Source organism: Eleginops maclovinus, chromosome 16 (assembly GCF_036324505.1).
Source record: "Eleginops maclovinus isolate JMC-PN-2008 ecotype Puerto Natales chromosome 16, JC_Emac_rtc_rv5, whole genome shotgun sequence".
Taxonomy (NCBI): Eukaryota; Metazoa; Chordata; class Actinopteri; order Perciformes; family Eleginopidae; genus Eleginops; species Eleginops maclovinus.
This window is the reverse complement of record NC_086364.1, coordinates 12,287,876-12,309,114: the sequence shown is the minus strand read 5'-3', so window position 1 is coordinate 12,309,114 and position 21,239 is coordinate 12,287,876. Positions and strand designations below refer to the sequence as shown.

General features: G+C 45.1%; 1 protein-coding gene across 2 annotated transcripts in view; it reads left to right on the top strand.

Moving 5' to 3' along the window:
* Positions 1-21,239, top strand: part of olfm2a (olfactomedin 2a) — a 49,748-nt gene that overhangs the window by 24,996 nt on the left and 3,513 nt on the right. For both annotated transcript variants that reach the window (XM_063904007.1, XM_063904006.1), the window contains exons 2-4: positions 10,003-10,152; positions 19,067-19,222; positions 21,011-21,230. In XM_063904007.1, the coding sequence (XP_063760077.1) occupies positions 10,003-10,152; positions 19,067-19,222; positions 21,011-21,230 (526 nt within the window). The remainder of the gene's footprint in view (positions 1-10,002; positions 10,153-19,066; positions 19,223-21,010; positions 21,231-21,239) is intronic.

Here is a 21,239-nt window from a genome sequence, read left to right as displayed (position 1 = left end):
CTTTATCTCAGCCCTACTCTGCTTACACTGTACATCCTGTGACGTTGCACTTGCTCAGAAAGGATGGTAGGTTGAGTTCACAGCAGCAAGATGTATCTCATATCCCTGCTTCTGCCTGTTTGCCCCTTTCTGCCTGCTGCTTATGAAAGTTATAATAGACTTCCCGTCATGCTCATAAAGTAGGGAGCTGTAGATTTATGACCTCATTTAGCTCTGGCTTTACAGCAGCAAGCTCCAGGATTCATTTAATGAATCGCCAGAGGATGTCTATCCTGCAACTCTCGACAGTGATACCAGCAGCTCGAATATCTAATTGGATAATCCCTCTGAACTTTGTTAAATCTCGACAATACAAGGGCCTGAGTATCTTTGCACTGAAGGAACACTTAGGTAAAAGCACAAGGTGGCTAGTTAGTTTTCATTAATGTTGTAAGGTTGTAAACGACACATTATCTAATTTAAAACTGGTCCTTAATGTTGCGAACAGGAAGCAGAGGAGAAATGTTGGAGTGGAATTTGGTAACTTCATTTTAGCTTAGTAGTGGCCACAGCCTCTCATCTCATCTCCTATTCCCCTTTCTCAGCAGGGATTCAACTGAAGTTGTCATTGTGCATTGTGACTGGGCAGCGTTTGAACTAAGCTAGAGGAAATTAGAACCATCTCTCTTTCCCATCATCAGCTTTTCTCAAACCACAACTCTTTCTTTTCTGCCCATCACTGTATCAGTAACTTCCAAATAAACAGTTTTTTCCTTTGGGAGAACGTCAGGTTGTAGTTGGAAGACATAGCAGCAATGGATGACAGGAATTCATAGGCCCCGGCTGTCAGTTGTCATCAGAGAGGATCAGAGGAAACCCGTGGGTGGCCCAAAAGGGGCAGGACACTAATCTTAAAGTGTAATTTTAACTTGAGTAAGCAAGCCTAATTGATTTTTCATCTATCTTGCCCTCTGTGGTTTCCTGCTGTTTTCAACCACTGCTGTCTTTCTCCTTAATGGGCTTTTGCATAGCCGCCATGGCATGACAGCATATATCTGGCACTTACATATTCTATTTCATCCCTGACTTCTAATGGCTGACAGGGATCTCAACACCTCCTCCCTCATATAACCACTGTCTGTGTCTGGGAGGATAGGATTATCTCTCAGACCTGAAGCTCCCTAAGACAGCTAACACTGATAGCATGACGATGATAGCACAGGTTATCACCACTTTCTTAAACTTTTACACTCTGTGCTCTGTCCTGCACAGTATGCAAACATCATTCATTCATTTTACTATGCATACCCTGAATATTATTCTGTATACCACTAGTTAATGGGGAGGCGGAATTTCCTAAACTAATGAGATATCTGATGTATGCATGTTTGGAACACAATACTACTGAACCAATATCATCGACCCAATCTTTGGAGCACAACAGCTCAGGCACAAAGTATATAGGGACAAAGCATATTTGCATTTAAAAATGACCTCTTTCCCCCCACTATCTAAACTGCCAATGTGATGAGAATGGGGAAGTTTGCGCAGAATGGATGGGTGGGTGGTAATGAAATTGGAACGGCTTCAAATAAGCTTTTAATTTCAGCCCAGCATTTATGAAACATTAATGAAGAGAGGAGAAGATGTGATGCTGTGAAAGCTCCCTGGCTTGGGAAAAAGCACATGAAGAGCACAGCGTGAGTTTAAACATGTTGGAAAATTAAGAAAGTATTATGATAATGGAGCTGACATGCATCAAATATTACTTTGTAGAATTTAGACTTGCTTATTACGGCCCACTATTTAAGATATCATAAAAAAATCTGTTAGAATCCAACTGTGGCTCCCTTTCAGGCTGATAGGAATATGAAATATTGATGCCCTCTTATGCATCCATTCGCAACAATCCTTCTGAACCAAAAGTGAATTTCTGGTGCGTAGGCATTTAGCCCCCACGTGTTTGGATATGAGGTAATTTTATTGAATGCAGGAGGCTGCACATACCCTCAGAGTGAGTAACACAAGTGGATTCTGCTGTTTGAGGCTAACTAACCTCCACCTGTTAACACAGCAGGAGATCAACTGTAATGAGTAGCTGGTGTAAAATGGTATGGCCCAAAGAGCCGCTATCTTACACACGTCCACAGTATCGTAGCAGTCAATACGCTCTGCTGCAGTAATCATGCATACAGCTGCCCAGATACCCACACAAACCCTTTCGGGGTTTAATCATTAGCTGCAGTTTGACAGTAAACGCATGCATTATCAACATTGTTCATGTAGATACTGTACTGTATGTAGAACAATTCAAATATGCATATAAACTGTATGTGGTGTTGCTATTGTGTGTAAATGAGCAAGTATTTACCTATACACCTAGCCAGGCTCACAAAAATAGTTACACTCACAAAGTCATGCACACATGTTGCAATAAATCAGACGTCCTGACAGTGACTGAGATGCGGGCAGAGAAGCTGACAAAGGAAAGAATCTCCCCCTCGGGCAATGGCAGAATGAAATAGACAGTCAGTTATGGTTCTGCTATTGAGACTGCCTTTTTGGTCTTTTTTTAGCTTCAACTTTGCCCATGTTAGACCATTGTCACTCCATCTTACAGTCAGAAGCAGGATTGCCTCAAAGAAGGAAGGAGAAAAAAAAGGTGCTGACTGACAGAAAAAACTCTGTGCAAGTCACTTCCGGAACTGGTTGCAAATTAACTTACCAACAAGCTCATAGTATATTACTCTCTACTTCTAATTAATTTCACTTTGATGTATTCATTTAAAAAATGTATGAGTCGACTTCATCTACCCTTATAATGAAATAGGTCAAATATGAAGAGAGTGTCTAGTGTCATTGGCATGGTTGATGTTGCAGCATATTTGAGTCACTCAGGTATCGTCTATTGGCCATAATGTATTTGTGGCAGCCGGGTGTGGTTAGAGCGCCGGCTGCTGGGGTGAGGGGAGTGGCTCGGCCGGAGACCAGACAGCTGATCGGAATCAGGTAATCAGGCGTTTAATTTAAGGCATGTTGGTAACCCTGGTTCTGATCTGTCTTGCAGTAGGCTGGGTCCTGGGAAGACGACACACCCCGTCCTGGCCTTCCCCGCTCGGAAAGTACCGCGGAGCTGCCTGTTGTGGGCACTATTCTCACCAATAAACGCATTGTTTTTTGCCCAACGCCGAACGCTTCCGTCTCGTACCTGTTACCTGAGCCATCCCGCTCACAGTGGCGCCTAGAACAGGGACGTGAACCCCTCAGATGACGGAAGGAGAAAGCCCGCTGGGCCAGGCCCTCCAGCGTCTCGCCCTCATGCAGGAGAGCACAACGGCCCTACAACGGCAGCAGAGCGAGGCTCTCCTCGTAATCGCCTCCAGCCAGCGGGAGGACCGTGCTCTCCTGCGGGAGCTGCTGCAGCGTCCGGCCGCCCGGGAGGCCGAGCCAGTGACCAACCCGCCCGGCCGCCGCAGATTGCCCTCCAGAAGATGTCAGCCGACGACGACCCAGAGGCTTATCTGGACATATCGAGGGCACTGCGGCGGCGTGCGGGTGGCCGGAGGAGGAGTGGGCTGTGCGGCTTCTTCCCCTGCTGGCCGGGGGCAGCGCAGCTAGCCGCCCACAGCCTGCCAGCGTCTGATCGACATGAGTACAAGCAGTTGCGGAGGGCCATCCTGGACCGGCTCGGCAGCACACCAGAGGGACACCGCCGCCGGTTCAGGGGCCCTTCCCTTCGAGGACGCTGCCGCCCCCTTCTCCTACGCGAAGCAGCTCCTCGATGCGGCGAGGCGCTGGCTGCAGCCGGGGATGCGCTCCGCCGAGGACGGCATGGAGCAGGTGGCACTGGAGCAGTTTGTCGCCGGGCTGCCATCGTCAACGGCGAATTGGGTCCAGTGTCACCGCCCTGCCAGCCTGGAGGCAGCCGTCGTCCTCGCGGAGGACCACCTTTCGCTTCCCCAGCGGAGCATGAAGGAGGAGCCCCGACAACCTGTCGTCCCCGCGGACCGACCCGTTCCAGCCCCAAGGAGGAGGTTCCCGACAGCAGCCGCTGCACCGCGTTCCCCTCAACCCACGACCCGCCCCTTCCCACCCAAGCCCTACCTCATCTCTCTCTCTCTCTCTCTCCCCAGGATCCAGCCTCCGCCTCTGGTCGTCCGGCACCACGGGGGGCTCCCTCAGGCGCCAGGGCAGGAGTGCTGGCGGTGCGGGCAGCCCGGCCACTTCCGGCGGGAGTGTCCCATGATGGAGGTCGGACAGTTGGTCCGGGTTGCGGGACCGCCAGTTGCCTCCCCCGGTTTAGAAGGGACGTACCGTATACCGGTATGTATACAGGGGGGTACCCACCAGGCTCTGATGGACACGGGCTGTAATCAGACGATGATCCATCAGCGCTTGGTTCGGCCGGGGGCATTGGTGGAAGCATCGTGGGTGAAGGTGAGGTGTGTGCATGGGGATATTCACCAGTACCCGGAGGTGACTCTGGAAATATCTTTTAGGGGAAAAAAGCATAGAGTCAGGGCTGGAGTTAGTACTCGCCTCACGCACCCTCTGATCTTGGGAACAAATTGGCCGGGGTTTGCTAAGCTAGCGAGGGCTATGGGGGTGCGTTCACGGGAGTCAGGGAAATGTGAGTGGTGTGCTGTGTTTAGTGGCGAAGCGGCTGACGGCGACGAAGGGGGAACAGACACGGAGGGGGCCGGGGAGGTCCCTCTACCACCGGAGGGTGCCGGGGAGGCCCCTCTGCCCCCGCCGGTGTTCCCGGTTGAGGATTTCCCCCTCGAACAGTCTAGGGACGGGACCCTTCAGCACGCTTTCGATCAGGTGGTGAGTATTGATGGCTCCCAGCTCCACCCAAACACAGCACTCGCACACCCCCACTTTGTTGTTATTAGGGACAGGCTGTATCGTGTGAGCCGTGACACACAGACAGGAGAGATCAATACCCAGTTGTTGGTACCACAAAGCCGTCGGGAAATGATTTTCCAGGCGGCTCATCACAACCCCATGTCAGGTCACCTAGGGTACGATAAGACACTACACCGGATCATGGCCCGATTTTTATTGGCCGGGCATTCGCGCGGATGTGAAGCGGTGGTGTGCATCCTGCAGCGAATGTCAGCTGGTTAATCCGCCGGCCACCCCAAAAGCGCCTCTGCGCCCCACTTCCCATTAATTGAGGTGCCTTTTGAGAGAGTTGGTATGGACCTCATCGGCCATTAGACCGGAGTGCACGGGGATATCGCTTTGTACTCGTCCTAGTGGATTATGCAACACGATATCCCGAGGCAGTGCCGTTGCGCAATATCTCGGCAAAGAGCGTTGCACAGGCACTGTTTCATATAATCTCCCGAGTCGGGATCCCGAAAGAGATCCTGACTGACCAGGGCACGTCATTTATGTCACGCACCCTACGCGAGCTGTATGAACTGTTGGGCGTCCGCTCGATCCGGACTAGTGTTTACCATCCACAGACCGATGGCCTGGTGGAGCGGTTTAACAAAACGCTAAAGAACATGGTTCGTAAGTTCGTTCACGAGGATAAGCCGTAATTGGGATAAATGGCTAGACCCTCTGTTGTTTGCAGTGCGGGAGGTGCCTCAGTCCTCCACGGGATTTTCTCCCTTGAACGGCTGTTTGGCAGGAAGCCACGGGGTGTTTTGGACCTATTTAAAGAAAACTGGAGGAGGGTCCCGAGCACAAGTAAAAACGAATGCAGTACGTATGGGACCTGCGAGCAAAACTCCATTCACTGGGGCAGTTATCACGGGAGAATTTGCTGCAGGCTCAGGAACGTCAGCAGCGCCGGTCAACAGAGGGTCGAAACTGAGACAATTTTTCACCGGGAGATAAAGTACTTGTGTTACTCCCAACTTCCAGCTCCAAATTACTCGCCAAGGGCAAGGGGCCCTTCGTGGTCACACGACGAGTGGGGGACGTAGATTATGAGCTGGGTGCGTTCTGACAGGGGGGGGAGCAACACAGATCTACCACGTAAACCTCCTTAAAACATGGAGGAAGTGGCGTCTGCTTCTCTGGCCACCACGGTGATAGAGAGAGATGAGTTGGGACCCGGAGGTCATTATTAACACCGAATTAGCCCCGGTCTGTTGCGGCGACCATCTCTCACCCGTCAGGTGGCAGACGTTGCCGCGTTGCAAGGGCGGTTTGCCGACGTGTTCTCCCCGCTGCCAGGGGCGTACCTCTCTCATAAACCACCGCATAGAAACGCCCCCGGGCGTGGCCATATCGTTCACGCCCTATCGGCTGCCTGAACACAAGAGGAAAAATTGTTCAGGGCGGAGCTTCAGGCTATGCTAGAGATGGGAGTAATAGAAGAGTCCACCAGTGACTGGTGTTGCCCCTGTCGTGCTGGTACATAAGCCGGAGGTGTCAATCCGGTCTGTGTGGACTACCGACAGGGTTAACGAGGTGTCCAAATTCGATGCTTTCCAATGCCCCGGGTCGACGAACTCCTGGACCGGCTAGGCACTGCTCGTTTTTATACGACACTGGATTTAACCAAGGCTACTGGCAGATTCCCCTTTCTCCAGAGTCGAAGGAAAAAACGGCCTTCTCCACTCCGTACGGTTTGTACAGTTTGTCACACTTCCTTTCGGGTTGTTCGGGGCTCCAGCCACCTTCCAACGGCTCATGGACCGAGTGCTGCGTCCCCACTCTGCATATGCTGCTGCTTACTTGGATGATGTCATCATCCACAGTGGAGACATGGGGCAGCATATGCAGCAGGTGGGGGCAGTGCTCGAGTCCCTGAGGCAGGCGGGCCTCACGGCCAACCCAAAGAAGTGTGCGGTTTGGGCGGAGGGAGGTTACGGTATCTGGGGTACCACTTGGGCGGCGGGCAGGTGCGCCACAGATAGAGAAAACTGCCGCCATTTCTGCCTGTCCGGTGCCCAAGACGAAAAAAGAGGTCAGGAGGTTCGTGGGGCTGGGCCGGTTACTACAGGCGGTTCATCCCGCCTTTTCGGAGCTGACCAGCCCTCTGACCGACCTGACCCGAAAGGGTGCTTCAGATCCGGTCCAGTGGACGGAGCAATGTCAGCTGGCGTTTGAGAGGGTTAAGAAAGCCTCTGTGGAAAGCCGCTTCTGTTCACCCCTAACTTCTCTCTACCTTTTGTTTTGCAGACCGACGCCTCGAACAGTGGGGTGGGGGCCGTTTTGTCCCAGCAGGTAGAGGGGGTCGACCGCCCCGTACTGTACATTAGCCGTAAGCTGGCTCAGAGGGAGGTGAACTACAGTACGGTGGAAAAGGAGTGCCTCGCCATACGGTGGGCGGTCGGCGCCCTGCGTTACTACCTCCTGGGGCGCCCTTTCACCCTCTATTCGGACCATGCCCCGCTCCAGTGGCTCCACCGCATGAAGGATGCCAACGCCCGGATCACTCGTTGGTATCTGGCGTTACAGCCGTTTAACTTCAAGGTGATCCACAGGCCGGGTAACCGGATGGTCGTGGCCGATTTCCTCTCCCGCTCGGCGGAGGGGGGGGGGGGAGGTCGGCTGTCGGCCGGCGGGATCCCGGCCTGAGTCGGGCGGTGGGGGTATGTGGCAGCCGGGTGTGGTTAGAGCGCCGGCTGCTGGGGTGAGGGGGAGTGGCTCGGCCGGAGACCAGACAGCTGATCGGAATCAGGTAATCAGGCGTTTAATATAAGGCATGTTGGTAACCTGGTTCTGATCTGTCTTGCAGTAGGCTGGGTCCTGGGAAGACGACACACCCCGTCCTGGCCTTCCCCGCTCGGAAAGTACCGCGGAGCTGCCTGTTGTGGGCACTATTCTCAACCAATAAACGCATTGTTTTTGCCCAACGCCGAACGCTTCCGTCTCGTACCTGTTACCTGAGCCATCCCGCTCACAGTATTTGCTAAAAGTCAGACTTAAAATTCACTCAATCTGAGAGTGTGGGGAACTGGAGGAAGAACAGGGGAGGGGAGGGAGAGAGGGGTTGGGGTGCAAAGGGATTTGCAGGAGTGACAAGATGTGACAGTTAGCACATTGGCTTGCAGGGTGGTTGCTATACTTTACACTCCAATCACACAGTCCCCTTGTCCCCCAAGACATTTTAATCTGATCCCCCGACCAAAGAAGACAAGAGCACAAAAATCCTCAGAAGAAAGCAGGAGAGCGGCACCGGGTCGAGCCACAAGATTTTATTTCCAGCCTTTTTCTTCCACTTATGTGGATGGGTCTTTAATTGTATCACTAAAATGGCTGCTTCTTCCCTCATCACATTTTGCTTTATGTGCAGAGTGTGTGTAGGTGCAACGTGAATGAAAGGAATGGTTCGGGCCCGGCCTTTGTGTAAACTGTGTGCACATGTGCATGTGCTACAGCACTACTTTTGATTGGATTAGTAAGAGAGAGACATCCATCCTTTCAGCTTCGACCCTCCTCCACTGGTTACGGTCTGCATTATCGATCTCAAACAGCTCCATTTCCTCTCTGTGTCCAAACTTATTAGATGCCCTGCTTTCACACAGCCTGATCTCTCCCTCTTGCTCTTTTCTTTGAAAGCCCCATTTTCCTCCGATTCGTCTTTGTCTTTCTTCATCCTCGGTCAAGCTCTTATTCCATCTCTGTCATGGTGTTGTGTTTTTCATCCCTGTGATGTTATTGTCTTATCTTAATCTGCACCCATTTCTGCCTATTTTCTCCCTCTGACTCTTGCATCCTCCCTCTTTCTCTCTCCTCCTTTCTTTACTGCTGAGAGCACCACCTCTGTCAATCTCTGGCGTCGCTTTCCCTCTCCCTCTGTTCCTCTCCAGTTAATCCTAAAATTAGACTGCATAGATTTTGAGTATTTGGTGGGATCAATTGCTATTAATTGCCTTTGGGGAAGAGTAACTTTTGACAGGGTTGCAAGAGAGTAAGAGAATGCCATAGAGAAATTATGATTTTGCAGCTAATGTATGGTGACAGAATGGGCACAACTAATCACGATATGGAACGTATTAAAGAGTATTTTTTTTCTCTCTAAACACTTTCAACAACACGTTCAAATATTAGATACATTTATTAGCTGAGAAACGTTTTACGAGGGGGTGTAACACTTTTCAGATTAATGTTGATAAATGCTGGCAGACAAATATCCAGTCTGCCTCATGTATTTTAAAAAGCCTGCTTGGTGGCAATATATGTGATGAAGATTTAAGTTGGGAACTTTATATGGGAATAACAGTAACAGAAATGTATGGGAATTAACAGGAAATAACTAGAATATAATGGAAATACAGTATATGAGTTATCTGCTGAGGGTTTACTTTACATGTCATATTAAGGACCTAAACACACCTGGACAAATAAATCCATTCAATGGTAAAATACTAATTGGCAATGGGCCATGTGGTGGGATAAATAGAGGGGAACGGTACTTGAAAACAACAATATGGGCTTTGTGCACACTTGCCGTTGAAGCAACAACTCATTAAAAAATAAATGTTTCACAATAAAGAGTGACTGGAATAAGATTAATTAAAACTCCTCAAATAGCATGTTTAAGCAAGCTACATACCAAATGGTAACAGCTAGTTAGCAACAGAAGGACAGTGCAGTAACTTTGCTTTAAGCTACTTTCTGTTGGTTCACTGAAACATCATTAAATAGAAAAATATATTTCTACTTTAGAAGAATAATCATAACTTGCATAGCAGGAAGTCCCTTTGCTGACATTCCAGTGTGGGCTGCACAAAGAATAATAAGCACTGTGCATGCAGGGTTGTCATGTTATTGAATTAATACTGAAAGGAATTCTGGCAAATGATCTGTACATGGGATGGAAGAGTGCACTGCTGAGTGACAGAAAATTAACCAAAACATGCCATAAGACCTTGAATTTAATTGTATGTGCTTTATTTTAATATTTAGCCATTGTGCAAAATTACTCCTTTCTCTTTTTAAAAAAGGGTTATTTTAACCATTTGCAACCATAAACAAAGATAAACAACAGCAGAGCGAAGCATCAAGTTTATTCTCTTGGTCTAAGCTATATATGTCTCTATGTTTCTGCAGGCTCTGTACCCGAGCCCAGAGGAGGGCTGGCAGGTCTACAGCTCGGCACAGGACGCAGATGGGAAGTGTATCTGTACCGTGGTCGCACCGACACAGAACATGTGTAACAGAGACCCACGCAGCAGGCAACTTCGCCAGCTCATGGAGAAGGTGACAGCTGTCAATAACACACTCACTTTGAGATACAACTGTTACCCACACAGACACGCTGCACCTCGTCGTGTCTGGCGCCGTCTGTCACGTAGGCTGCTGTAATGAATATAGTCTCTGACTTTACCCCACAGTTGATCAGACATGCAGAGGAATATCTGAAGACATAGTTTGTTAAACTATCTTCTTTTTTTTTTAAATCACATGTTTGAGTTTAAATTGCCTTCATTCAGTAAGCCTTCGCCTCTTAATGTTCATTATATTAATACTAACATAAGTTAACAGTTTTACAAATCAGTGAAGATAGCACATGCATTGTCTGCATAGTAACGCAGTATATGTTGCACACATTAAATCTGTTTACTTAGAGTTATGCTTATTCTGTCTTCCTCTTAGTGAGAAACATGTCAATAAAAAGTGTTATATAAACTCGTGTCATATATGACAAATTTAATATCATACGAAACTTTGACAAATGCAAAACCCGCAATCACTCTGCAATGTTCCAGCAGCCCGACAATAAATCTATGTTTTATATACATGCAGTATTATTGACCTACAGTGTGTTCACGCAAGCACACACACTCCAGGGGTGAGAGTAGAAGCAGGATAGGACTGCTGAAGGATGGCCTCTTTCCATTCTTATCTACTTGTCTCCCAAATTTACAATTAAATATTAGAGAAATAATGTTTGACAGCTTTCACCTGCTGGAGAGGCCTTGGCAGCTCATTGACAGGAATGTCGTTTTTTGCAGATGCTCTAAGCCAGTGAATGGGCGAATAAGCGTTGATCCACAGAGTGAGTAAAAGCCTGAGAGCAGAGAGGTAAAAAAAGAGCTGGGAAGACAGGAGGGGCTGACATTGATGTAGTCTTGTGTGGAGAGATGGAGGTAAATTGAAACGCTGAATAGGCCCTGAGGTCCTGATGGATCAATGAGCCACCTGAATTCACATATTGCATTCATTCTCATTTAAGTTTGCCTTTTCCCTTGACAGTCTCTGCCGGCTGGTGTTTCAAACACAGGTTCATACAGACAAAACCCACACTCATCACCACTTTGAAGAAGCACATTTCAACAAAGAAGGCTTATACTTGCTGAGAAACAGACACACTGCATAAAGCTATTCAGAGAAAGTAGATGTCTTTACCTACGAATGTATAGCTGCACTGTATGTCTTTACAGGAATTGTGGTATACTATACTATGTATGTTCATGTGGAAAGAATACTATTTCTGCATGTAAGTAGGGCTGAGCAATATGGCCAAGCTCTTGGGAATGCAGATTAATTGTGCTTCAGTAAACATAGATATATGGTCTCTCTGATCTCTTCTTATTATGATTCAATTAAAATACTTATTTTAATAATTATCCCTCATCTTTATTTTTAACTATGCAGAATCAAAATACAGTACAGTGTGCATTTAAGGATGGATAGCTTTTGCAGCATTGTTAGTGCTGCTGATATAGCTAAAGCAAGTGTGTTTGTATCTTAATCGCAGGTTGAATACAAGTACAGTGGGGCAAAAAAGTATTTAGTCAGCCACCAATTGTACAAGTCCTCCCATTTAAAAAGATGAGAGAGGCCTGTCATTTTCATCATAGGTATACCTCAACTATGAGAGACACAATGAGAAAAACAAATCCAGAAAATCACATTGTCTGATTTTTAAAGAACTTATTTTCAAATTATTGTGGGAAATAAGTATTTGGTCAATAACAAAAGTTCATCTCAATACTTTGTTATATACCCTTTGTTGGCAATGACAGAGGTCAAATGTTTTCTGTAAGTCTTCACAAGGTTTTCACACACTGTTGCTGGTATTTTGGCCCATTCCTCCATGCAGATCTCCTCTAAAGCAGTGATGTTTTGGGCTTGTCGCTGGGCAACACGGACTTTCAACTCCCTCCAAAGATTTTCTATGGGGTTGAGATCTGGAGACTGGCTAGGCCACTCCAGGACCTTGAAATGCGTCTTACGAAGCCACTCCTTCGTTGCCCTGGCGGTGTGTTTGGGATCATTGTCATGCTGAAAGACCCAGCCACGCTTCATCTTCAGTGCCCTTGCTGATGGAAGGAGGTTTTCACTCAAAATCTCACGATACATGGCCCCATTCATTCTTTCCTTTACACGGATCAGTTGTCCTGGTCCCTTTGCAGAAAAACAGCCCCAAAGCATGATGTTTCCACCCCCATGCTTCACAGTAGGTATGGTGTTCTTTGGATGCAACTCTGCATTCTTTCTCCTCCAAACACGACGAGTTGAGTTTTTACTAAAAAGTTCTATTTTGGTTTCATCTGACCATATGACATTCTCCCAATCCTCTTCTGGATCATCCAAATGCCCTCTAGCAAACTTCAGACGGGCCTGGACATGTACTGGCTTAAGCAGGGGGACACGTCTGGAACTGCAGGATTTAAGTCCCTGGCGGCGTAGTGTGTTACTGATGGTAGCCTCTGTTACTTTGGTCACAGCTCTCTGCAGGTCATTCACTAGGTCCCCCCGTGTGGTTCTGGGATTTTTGCTCACCGTTCTTGTGATCATTTTGACCCCACGGGGTGAGATCTTGCGTGGAGCCCCAGATCGAGGGAGATTAGCAGTGGTCTTGTATGTCTTCCATTTTCTAATAATTGCTCCCACAGTTGATTTCTTCACACCAAGCTGCTTACCTATTGCAGATTCAGTTTTCCCAGCCTGGTGCAGGTCTACAATTTTGTTTCTGGTCTCGTTTGACAGCTCTTTGGTCTTGGCCATAGTGGAGTTTGGAGTATGACTGTTTGAGGTTGTGGACAGGTGTCTTTTATACTGATAACGAGTTCAAAAAGGTGCCATTAATACAGGTAACGAGTGGAGGACATAGGAGCCTCTTAAAGAAGAAGTTACAGGTCTGTGAGAGCCAGAAATCTTGCTTGTTTGTAGGTGACCAAATACTTATTTTACCGAGGAATTTACCAATTAATTCATTAAAAATCCTACAATGTGATTTTCTGGATTTTTTTTTCTCATCTTCTCTCTCATAGTTGAAGTATACCTATGATAAAAAATTACAGGCCTCTCTCATCTTTTTAAATGGGAGAACTTGCACAATTGGTGGCTGACTAAATACTTTTTTGCCCCACTGTATGTAGAGTACTTTACAGTTTGTTTGGTGAGCCTTTATAATAGCATCCCTTTTGGAAAGGTAAAGACATAAAATAAAGGTGAAAATCTGTGTGGGTGCAGATTTACACAATGAGAGCATCGTTTTTCATGTTCCATTATATTTTTATTTCAATAACTACCAAAAAAAACAATACATAAAACAAAAAGGCTTATCAAATTACCAGAGTGAAATCACTGCATCTCAGATTTGCAGACATTATATTAATTGTTGTATTGGATTGAATTAAACAGCATGGATTATATTATTAAACCCCTCTGTACATGCACAGTGCTTGTAAGACACCAGTAGTCAGAGCCAAGCACTCCCATCAAATACAGCCCACAGACCAGCCTAATGAGGACACCTGTGGTCAGTGCTATTTCAGATGCACTCTAGCAAAACCACAAGTTACAAGAATATATGTATGCATGTATGAGTGTGCACATAACAGCACCATGCACACTAAGAGATCCTCATTTGAACCCAGAGCATGTGTGGGATTCATTTGAGCAGACCAGATCCACAAAGGCTCCCCCCGACAGAGAAAGCCAAGGTTGCACTAACAATGTCAAAACCACCCTCTGTTCAAAGAATGTAAAGCAGCCTTCTGGAAAAGACTTTATTCAGCTTTCTGCAAAGGCAGACAAAATACCATCCATGGCACACTAAGCCCTGAAGGACGGTGGTGACAGAAGTCTCATTCTGCAGACTTCAGGACACCTCATCCCCCCTTGGACCACTGGGTTCAAGTGAGTTAGGATGAAATGAAATGAAAGAGGAGGGCACAGTCAGGTAGGCATACACACAACACTTCAGGATTTGGTACATACTGAGTCATTTACAATAAACACCTGCGAAAGATTGGATTCTAGGAAGTATGTGGAGTGGGTGCCTGAGAGTGGATCACTTATGACAGCTCAGAGGATGGAGCACTCCCACCTGCCACCACAGACCAGGGGGATGCTGACACTGTTAACATTTCAGGCTGGTGGAAGTGGAACAGTGTTTTTCAGTCCTCCTCCTCCATCTATAGTGCTGTCAAACTAGTTTTTAATTGGTGAAAAAAAAAAGTCACACAAACTATTCACTGGTCAGTTCACAAAGCATTGGCGAGATAATTTGGGTGTACTAAAGGTGCCAAGGTGTAGGCAAGCAAGAAATTTCGTGCTAAACAGACTTTATATCAATCTGTGTCCTTTTGAGAGTTGGGATTGTTTATTTTTGTTAGGAGTGACTTAAATACTTCTCACTTTATCAGCGTTCTTTGAGTTTCAGCAGTGCTTGTGGGTGTCTGTTTGTGTGGGTAGTTGGACATATGTATGCATGAGTTGCCTATATGCACCGCAAAGCTCTGCAACATTTGTCAGATGATTTCTGGCCAGTTCAGTGCAACGTGAAGGATATGAGGGGGTGTATCAAACAGTAGGTTGGTTATGCAGCACGAAAGTGGGCTATCAACACGTGAGCAAGTGGAGTACTTAGTAAAAATTAAACATAGTGCAAAAGTGAGAACTGAGCTTCAATAAACACCTACTTGACAGCATGTTTACTCCCTGAATTTGTTTTATTTTGTATGTTTCTATTAACACTGTCATAATGTGAGTGTATGACTGCTACCCTTCTGTTGGATAGCATAGAGAGATTGGATATTGATATTCTAATTGGGTACCTTTTTTGGAATAATTGATGAATGTGTTGTTTATCTGTATGTGTCTCTTGATTAAGCTCTTCTGCTTTTTCAAGATCAATTAATTTTTGTTATTTATATCCTTGTGTGTTTGAAATGAGTTAAAGCTGTCCTTATACTTAACTTTACACTTTAATTGTTAGTGTAAGTACTGTGGAAAGGTTTTATTGCCACACCCTTCCATTTATTCAAACCAAGTGCAGAGCAGAAGCTTTTAATATACACTTCAATGCAAATACGAGGAGGAAAGCCAACTAATATAGCAAGGTCAAGGAGATAGTACATTTTTCTCAAAGGAATTGGAATAGGCTATACAGATGACAAATGGCAATGGAACCATTTAGGGAAATACATTTTGGTAAAAACATCCCAACCTGAACTGGGGCAAGTCATGAAAACAACTTGAAGGGGTTGGCCGTTTGAGCATGTCAGTTTCCTCCGACCTGCATGCATAGATGGAAAGAGAAGGCTACTAGAACATTATACTCAAGTAAAGGTAGGGCTACTAAGGGTTATTTAATTGACGAAAAACTAAAAGCAGGTGAGTAAACGTTGCCGTGTTATTTATTTATTTTTCAAGGAGGAGCAATGGTTAGCGAAACAAGTTTACAATACATGTCCATGTGCATAAAGTAGCCCTTTTATATAGCCTTACTGTATTCACCAGAAATAAAGAAAACTCAAGACAATTGAACAATGACTATAAATCCATGTATAAAGAATCGTTCGACACCACGGCGGGGTGAATCATTAGAACGCCACATAAAGGAAACAGCCTGCCACATCTTAAAGCGCTAGCAGCAGAATAAAGCACCGCCAAAGCAAAGAAAACAGAGATGTAAACAATAACACTTCAATCACTACAGCCACAAACAGAGCGCACGCACTGTCTGCGCATCGAAGCGCGCGCACACAACGCTACGTTTGCAGGCAGAGCAGAAGTACATTACTGTAAATTAGTGTATTTTTGTACTCACGTGTCTGAACGGTTTTCTGCCAGTCCTGTGCATCGCGGTTTCCTCTTTAATCCGCTCCATGTTCGATATACTCGCTTGTTGATTCCATATGCAAACATATTCCTAGTCCACACAGTCTCTCTTGCTTCGCTGGGTTCTTCAATTATTTCAAAAACATTTAGTTGAATAAAGCTTTGCATTCACAACGTGACAGGGAAATACTGTCAAAAACAACAGACAGGCCTCAAACAGCACCCTGTAGGTAAAAGTCATTCAGTGAAGCAGAAGCCACCTGGAGGACCAGCCACAAATTAGCATGTACCTTTAGCTACACCCAGCATGCACATGGTACAAGCAACCTCCTGTCAGCTTCCTTGCAGACAAAAATGCTTATGGCCTGACCCTACCATACGATAGAAATACGTGATAAATGATTATTGACATTTTTACAGAGGTGGGAAGTAACTAAGTACATTTACTCAAGTATTTGATTTAAGTACAATTCTGAGATACTTGTAGCCTACTTTACTTGAGTATTTCCATTTAATGCTACTTTGTACTTCTACTCCACTACAATTCAGAGGTAAATATTTTACTTTTACTCCACTTCATTTATTTAATAAGTTTAGTTTCTTTATGATGTGAAATATAATCAACACTTAAATAAGACTTTAGTTACCCCTGGTGTAAATTCACAAGTAGGCCTGACCCTGCAGTATACAAAGTCATTAAAACTAGCTGCACCTTTACCAGCTTTGATAAACACATTAATGCATCAATAATTATAATCAAAACATGTAATATATATTGTTCTGAAATGGACCAATCTGTATAAAGAGTACTTCTTCTTTTGGTACTTCAAGTATTTTTTGATGCCAATACTTTTGTACTTTTACTTAAGTAACATTTTGAATGCAGGGCTTTTACTTGTAACAGAGCATTCCTACACTTACTTTTTCAAATTTGTACCTAACTGTATAATTTTAACTTCTAGTAGCCTACCCGGATACATTCATGGGAAGACCAAACCACAGTAAGTCTGGAAAGTCAGACTCTGATAGTATGATAGGCAGCAAATAATCAGGTAAAAAAATTAATTACATTTTACTAAATTTAACTTAAGTTAAGAGTGTTCACTCATTATATCACTATACATTGTTTTACTTGTCATTTTGAAATGTATTATTTGTTCTGCAGACTTTTGGCTTCTAGCAAACAAATGTTTCATCTCAGTTTACATTCACACAGTGGCGGGCCGTGCATTTCACACCTAGGCCTTCAGTGATGTCCTACACAGTCCTACCTGAATTATTCCACCTCTTAATACCATCATTATGACGCCATGGCTCTAGAAACTATACATTTAGACAGAAACGCAGTATAACCGGGCATTGCATCACCTTAACATAGTCAAGTACAACAGAGTTATATTAATATTTCCGAAGCATTTATAATCAATACATCAGCATTTACAGTTAACTTAATGAATCAGATTATCTGACAAACCGCTCCTTGACACCTGTGTCCGTCACATAACGCAGGACAAGTGCCAGCTGTGCTACATTACCCACATCTGACGTCTCGTCCACCATAACAGCGACAAAGGGTGCTTTTTAATCTTCATTTTGATCTCTTCTCCCATCACTTCAGCAATAGCATAAATCAGGTCGTTTTGTATTTTGCCTGACGTCCCAGTAAACATGTTGTTTGTGTACAGGTGGTAATGCAAATCTGTGTTGTTCTCAGCAAGAAAGGAAAGAAGCTCCACGTAGTTTCCTCTGTTTCTGGACTCGGCGCTTTCATCGTGTCCCCTAAATGAAAGTTCCTGTTTACCCAAAAACAGGACACAATCAATCAGTCTTTCAATATTTCCCTATTTTTGTTCACCCTTTCGTTGTGGAGCTCCGTTTCCCTGCGCACTTGTTCGTTGAGCTGTAGATCCACTCGTGTGTCCCCAAAGGTTTTCAAAAGCACCAGTGCTTCCAAGTGCCCAGCTGTGCTTTGGTGTCTCGTTGCTGCCTTGGTTAGACAACTCAAGTTTGCAAATGTAGTGTGGCTCCAAACACCAAATCGATCAGTTGCAAATACCAGGCCTTCCCGGCAGTACAATTTGCAGTGCCTCTCGGAGGCTGTGAGCCAGGGGTACCGCTCGTAGTTTCCCTGCTGTGCTAGGCTCGCTAGCGTTGGAGTTGGTCGTTCCCTTCTCAAGATGTGTAGCTTTACTTGAAAAGTTCGTTTTGAAAATGGCGTTGTAATTATATCTGCGACCAAATTCATCTCTTCTCCTCCTTCAGCCATTGTGGGTTGAAAAAAATAGCTTGTAGAAATCTACACAAATTAGCTCGCTCAAGTTCTAGTTCTGTTTGCTAGCTTTGCCCATAGACTGTATGGCTCTGCCTACTGCCTAGCTCTGCCTCTCAATAGTGCGTATCCAATCAGAAGATGTGCACGTGCTAACGTTAGCGTACGCCTGCTAGCTGGCCCGTTGTCGCCACCTCGAAATCTGATTGGTTAACGCCACAGTTTTGTTTGCGTTCACTTTAAGCTACAGCCGCCCGCACTGTTGATTCTGAAGGCCTAAGGGCAGATTTCTTTGACCCTAGCAACACATTATGGCTGAAATATGATTGGATAAAAGCTCTAACATAAAGGCCAGCCCTCCAAATCTCGTTCTGAGGCTGGAAGCAGCGCAGCCAAGACGAACGCTATAAAATGAAGAGAATAGACTATGGGGAATAATTCAATACGTATTTGTGGAAAAAATATATCAACATTTAATTTATATTCTGATGATGTTTAGGCCAGCAGAGAAGGCCTTGCTGGCCCTGACGGCCCACCACTGCATTCACAGGTGTTTTTATCCAACTACAATCCCTCAAAACCTAAAGAAATGCTGTTTGCTGTAATACAAGACAAAGGAATTACTTCTATTTTAGAAAATTATTAAAAATAGTAACCAATGATTAAAATAGCTGATCAACTAATAACGAAAAATCAGTTCAGCAGTTCCAAGCTAGAGCTGCAAGTCTGATGAGGAATGGATAGAAATTCTTATTAAATTACACTTACTAAAGTAATTGTCTAATGTGTTTGTGTTTGTTCGTGTTTGTTTGTATCCGTGTGTAACAGGTTCAGAACATTAGCCAGTCAATGGAGGTGCTGGACCTGCGGACGTATAGAGATCTACAGTATGTAAGGAACACAGAGAGCCTAATGAAAGTGGTGGATGGAAAGCTGAAGGTGGCCTCTGACAATCCCCGCAGTCTCAATCCAAAGGGTTTTCAGGTAATTGGCTGTCTCCTTTACACCGTATTGTTCTCAAGTGAATGCAACTGCTATGAGATGTTGTATTGCTCTCCATGTGCACACAAACTTTGCCAGATGCCTGGCAATCTCTCGAATCACTCTTCAAAGGCAATCACATTTTGTGACTCTCGATAGACTGACACATAGGTAAATAAAATAAAATTCTTAAACATTCTTCGAGTCACGTGCAGAGCGAATTCACATAACCCTGAATAATTAAGCTTGTGGACCTGGAAGAAAAGTGTTTTTCTCTGTATTTCCTTTTTACATTTACATGATTTCCTCTCTCTGCTTTCTCAGTCTCTCTTCCTCTATATACTTAACACTCTGGTGTCTACTCTGAGATAACAAGCACATATATTCACATTTATCCCTGCGTTATCTCTCTACAAGCTAAGGCTCAGCTACCATTATCAACAGGCCTTTTTGTCTTCCTGTCACAATGCTGTCGTGCCCAGGCTTTCGGCTCATTTCTCACACCCTTACAGATACTAGATGGACCATAAAATAGTTTGATTAAAAGATGCTCTGATAAATGCTAAGTGTGCTTTACCGCACACTTGAGACCCTGCTTTGACACAGCGACAGGCGGTATTTTTCTTTAAGTGTGTGCTTTTGAAAGCAAGTACAATGGAGGCAATGAAGATGTTTATGAAATTTGCCAATTCCCCACTAAAACCTGAGATGACTTAAATATGCAGAGCAGTAAGCGTTATAATCTCGGACTTGTCTGAATGCAAATCCGCAATCCAATAAAGAGAGGAACAATTTTTGAAAAAGCAGGATTTGACCAGAACAGGTTTGCTGATGAATGCGCACAGCTCAAAGTTGCCAATGGCAGAGCGTGGGAGATTAACGAGACTGAATTTTCGTGGCTTGAAAAGGGGAAAATTAGATTTATGATGTGGCGCCACGGGGCTGAGAGCTGCTCCATCACCAGATTTACGATAAACCTTAACAAGGAGGAAACAGCCCCTCCTGTGGTGGCTACACTTTATTGATACACCTATTTCTCTCTTGAGCCTTCTAACTTCTGAGCAGGCAGCCTGACTACTGCTGCTTCCTGCACTCCTACCTAAGGACACATTGATCCTTTCACTTCTAAACACATGAGTCACAGACCAATTTTAAACCCAGCAGCACCATGCTCCTTACTGTAAGTAAAAATCAGAACCAGCTTAGACAGGACACAAATTAAAAATACTGTATAAATTCAGAGCTTTCTAATCAACACAAAGGATTGTAAATGGAATTTGGTCTACTTGTACTTTACAGATCATAAAAAGAATCCCACACAAGTTAAATAAGGGGGTGGAAGCATGATCAATACAGAAAAAAAGCAAGCAACTGAGAACAATGTTTAATTATAAAGAGCATAAATATAAAGAGAGTCAATTATGTATACACAGTGGTGTAAAACACAGCCAAAGAAAGAAAAAAAATCCAATTTCCTGGTGTGTTCCAAAAAATGTCAGGTATGCATGAAATCCCAGCTGCAGTTCCACTATAAATCCCATGATGACTACAGACGTTTAAAAGTAAAACAGATGAACCAGCACCAAGCAACAATATTAACTCCTGATTGAGCGATGATATATGAACCAAAAGCAACCATTGAAGATTGAAGGGCTAGCCTATCCTGTACACAATCCCCTGTATTGTCATGTATTGTCGACCTCATCCCCTATCCTATATTCCCACAGGGTTTAATCTTCTCCACCCTTCTTTTGCTGTTCCATTGATCTTTCTCTGTGATTACTGTCTTAGGAGTTGAAAGAAAAGGTAACCGAGCTGCTTCCCCTGCTGCCAGTGCTGGACCAGTACAAGACGGATGCAAAGATGATCCTGCGTCTTCGGGAGGAGGTGAGGAATCTGTCCTTGGTGCTGATGGCCATCCAAGAGGAGATGGGGGCCTATGATTATGAGGAGCTGCGCCAGAGAGTCCTGCTGCTGGAGACCAGGCTCCACTCCTGCATGCAGAAACTAGGTATAAGGT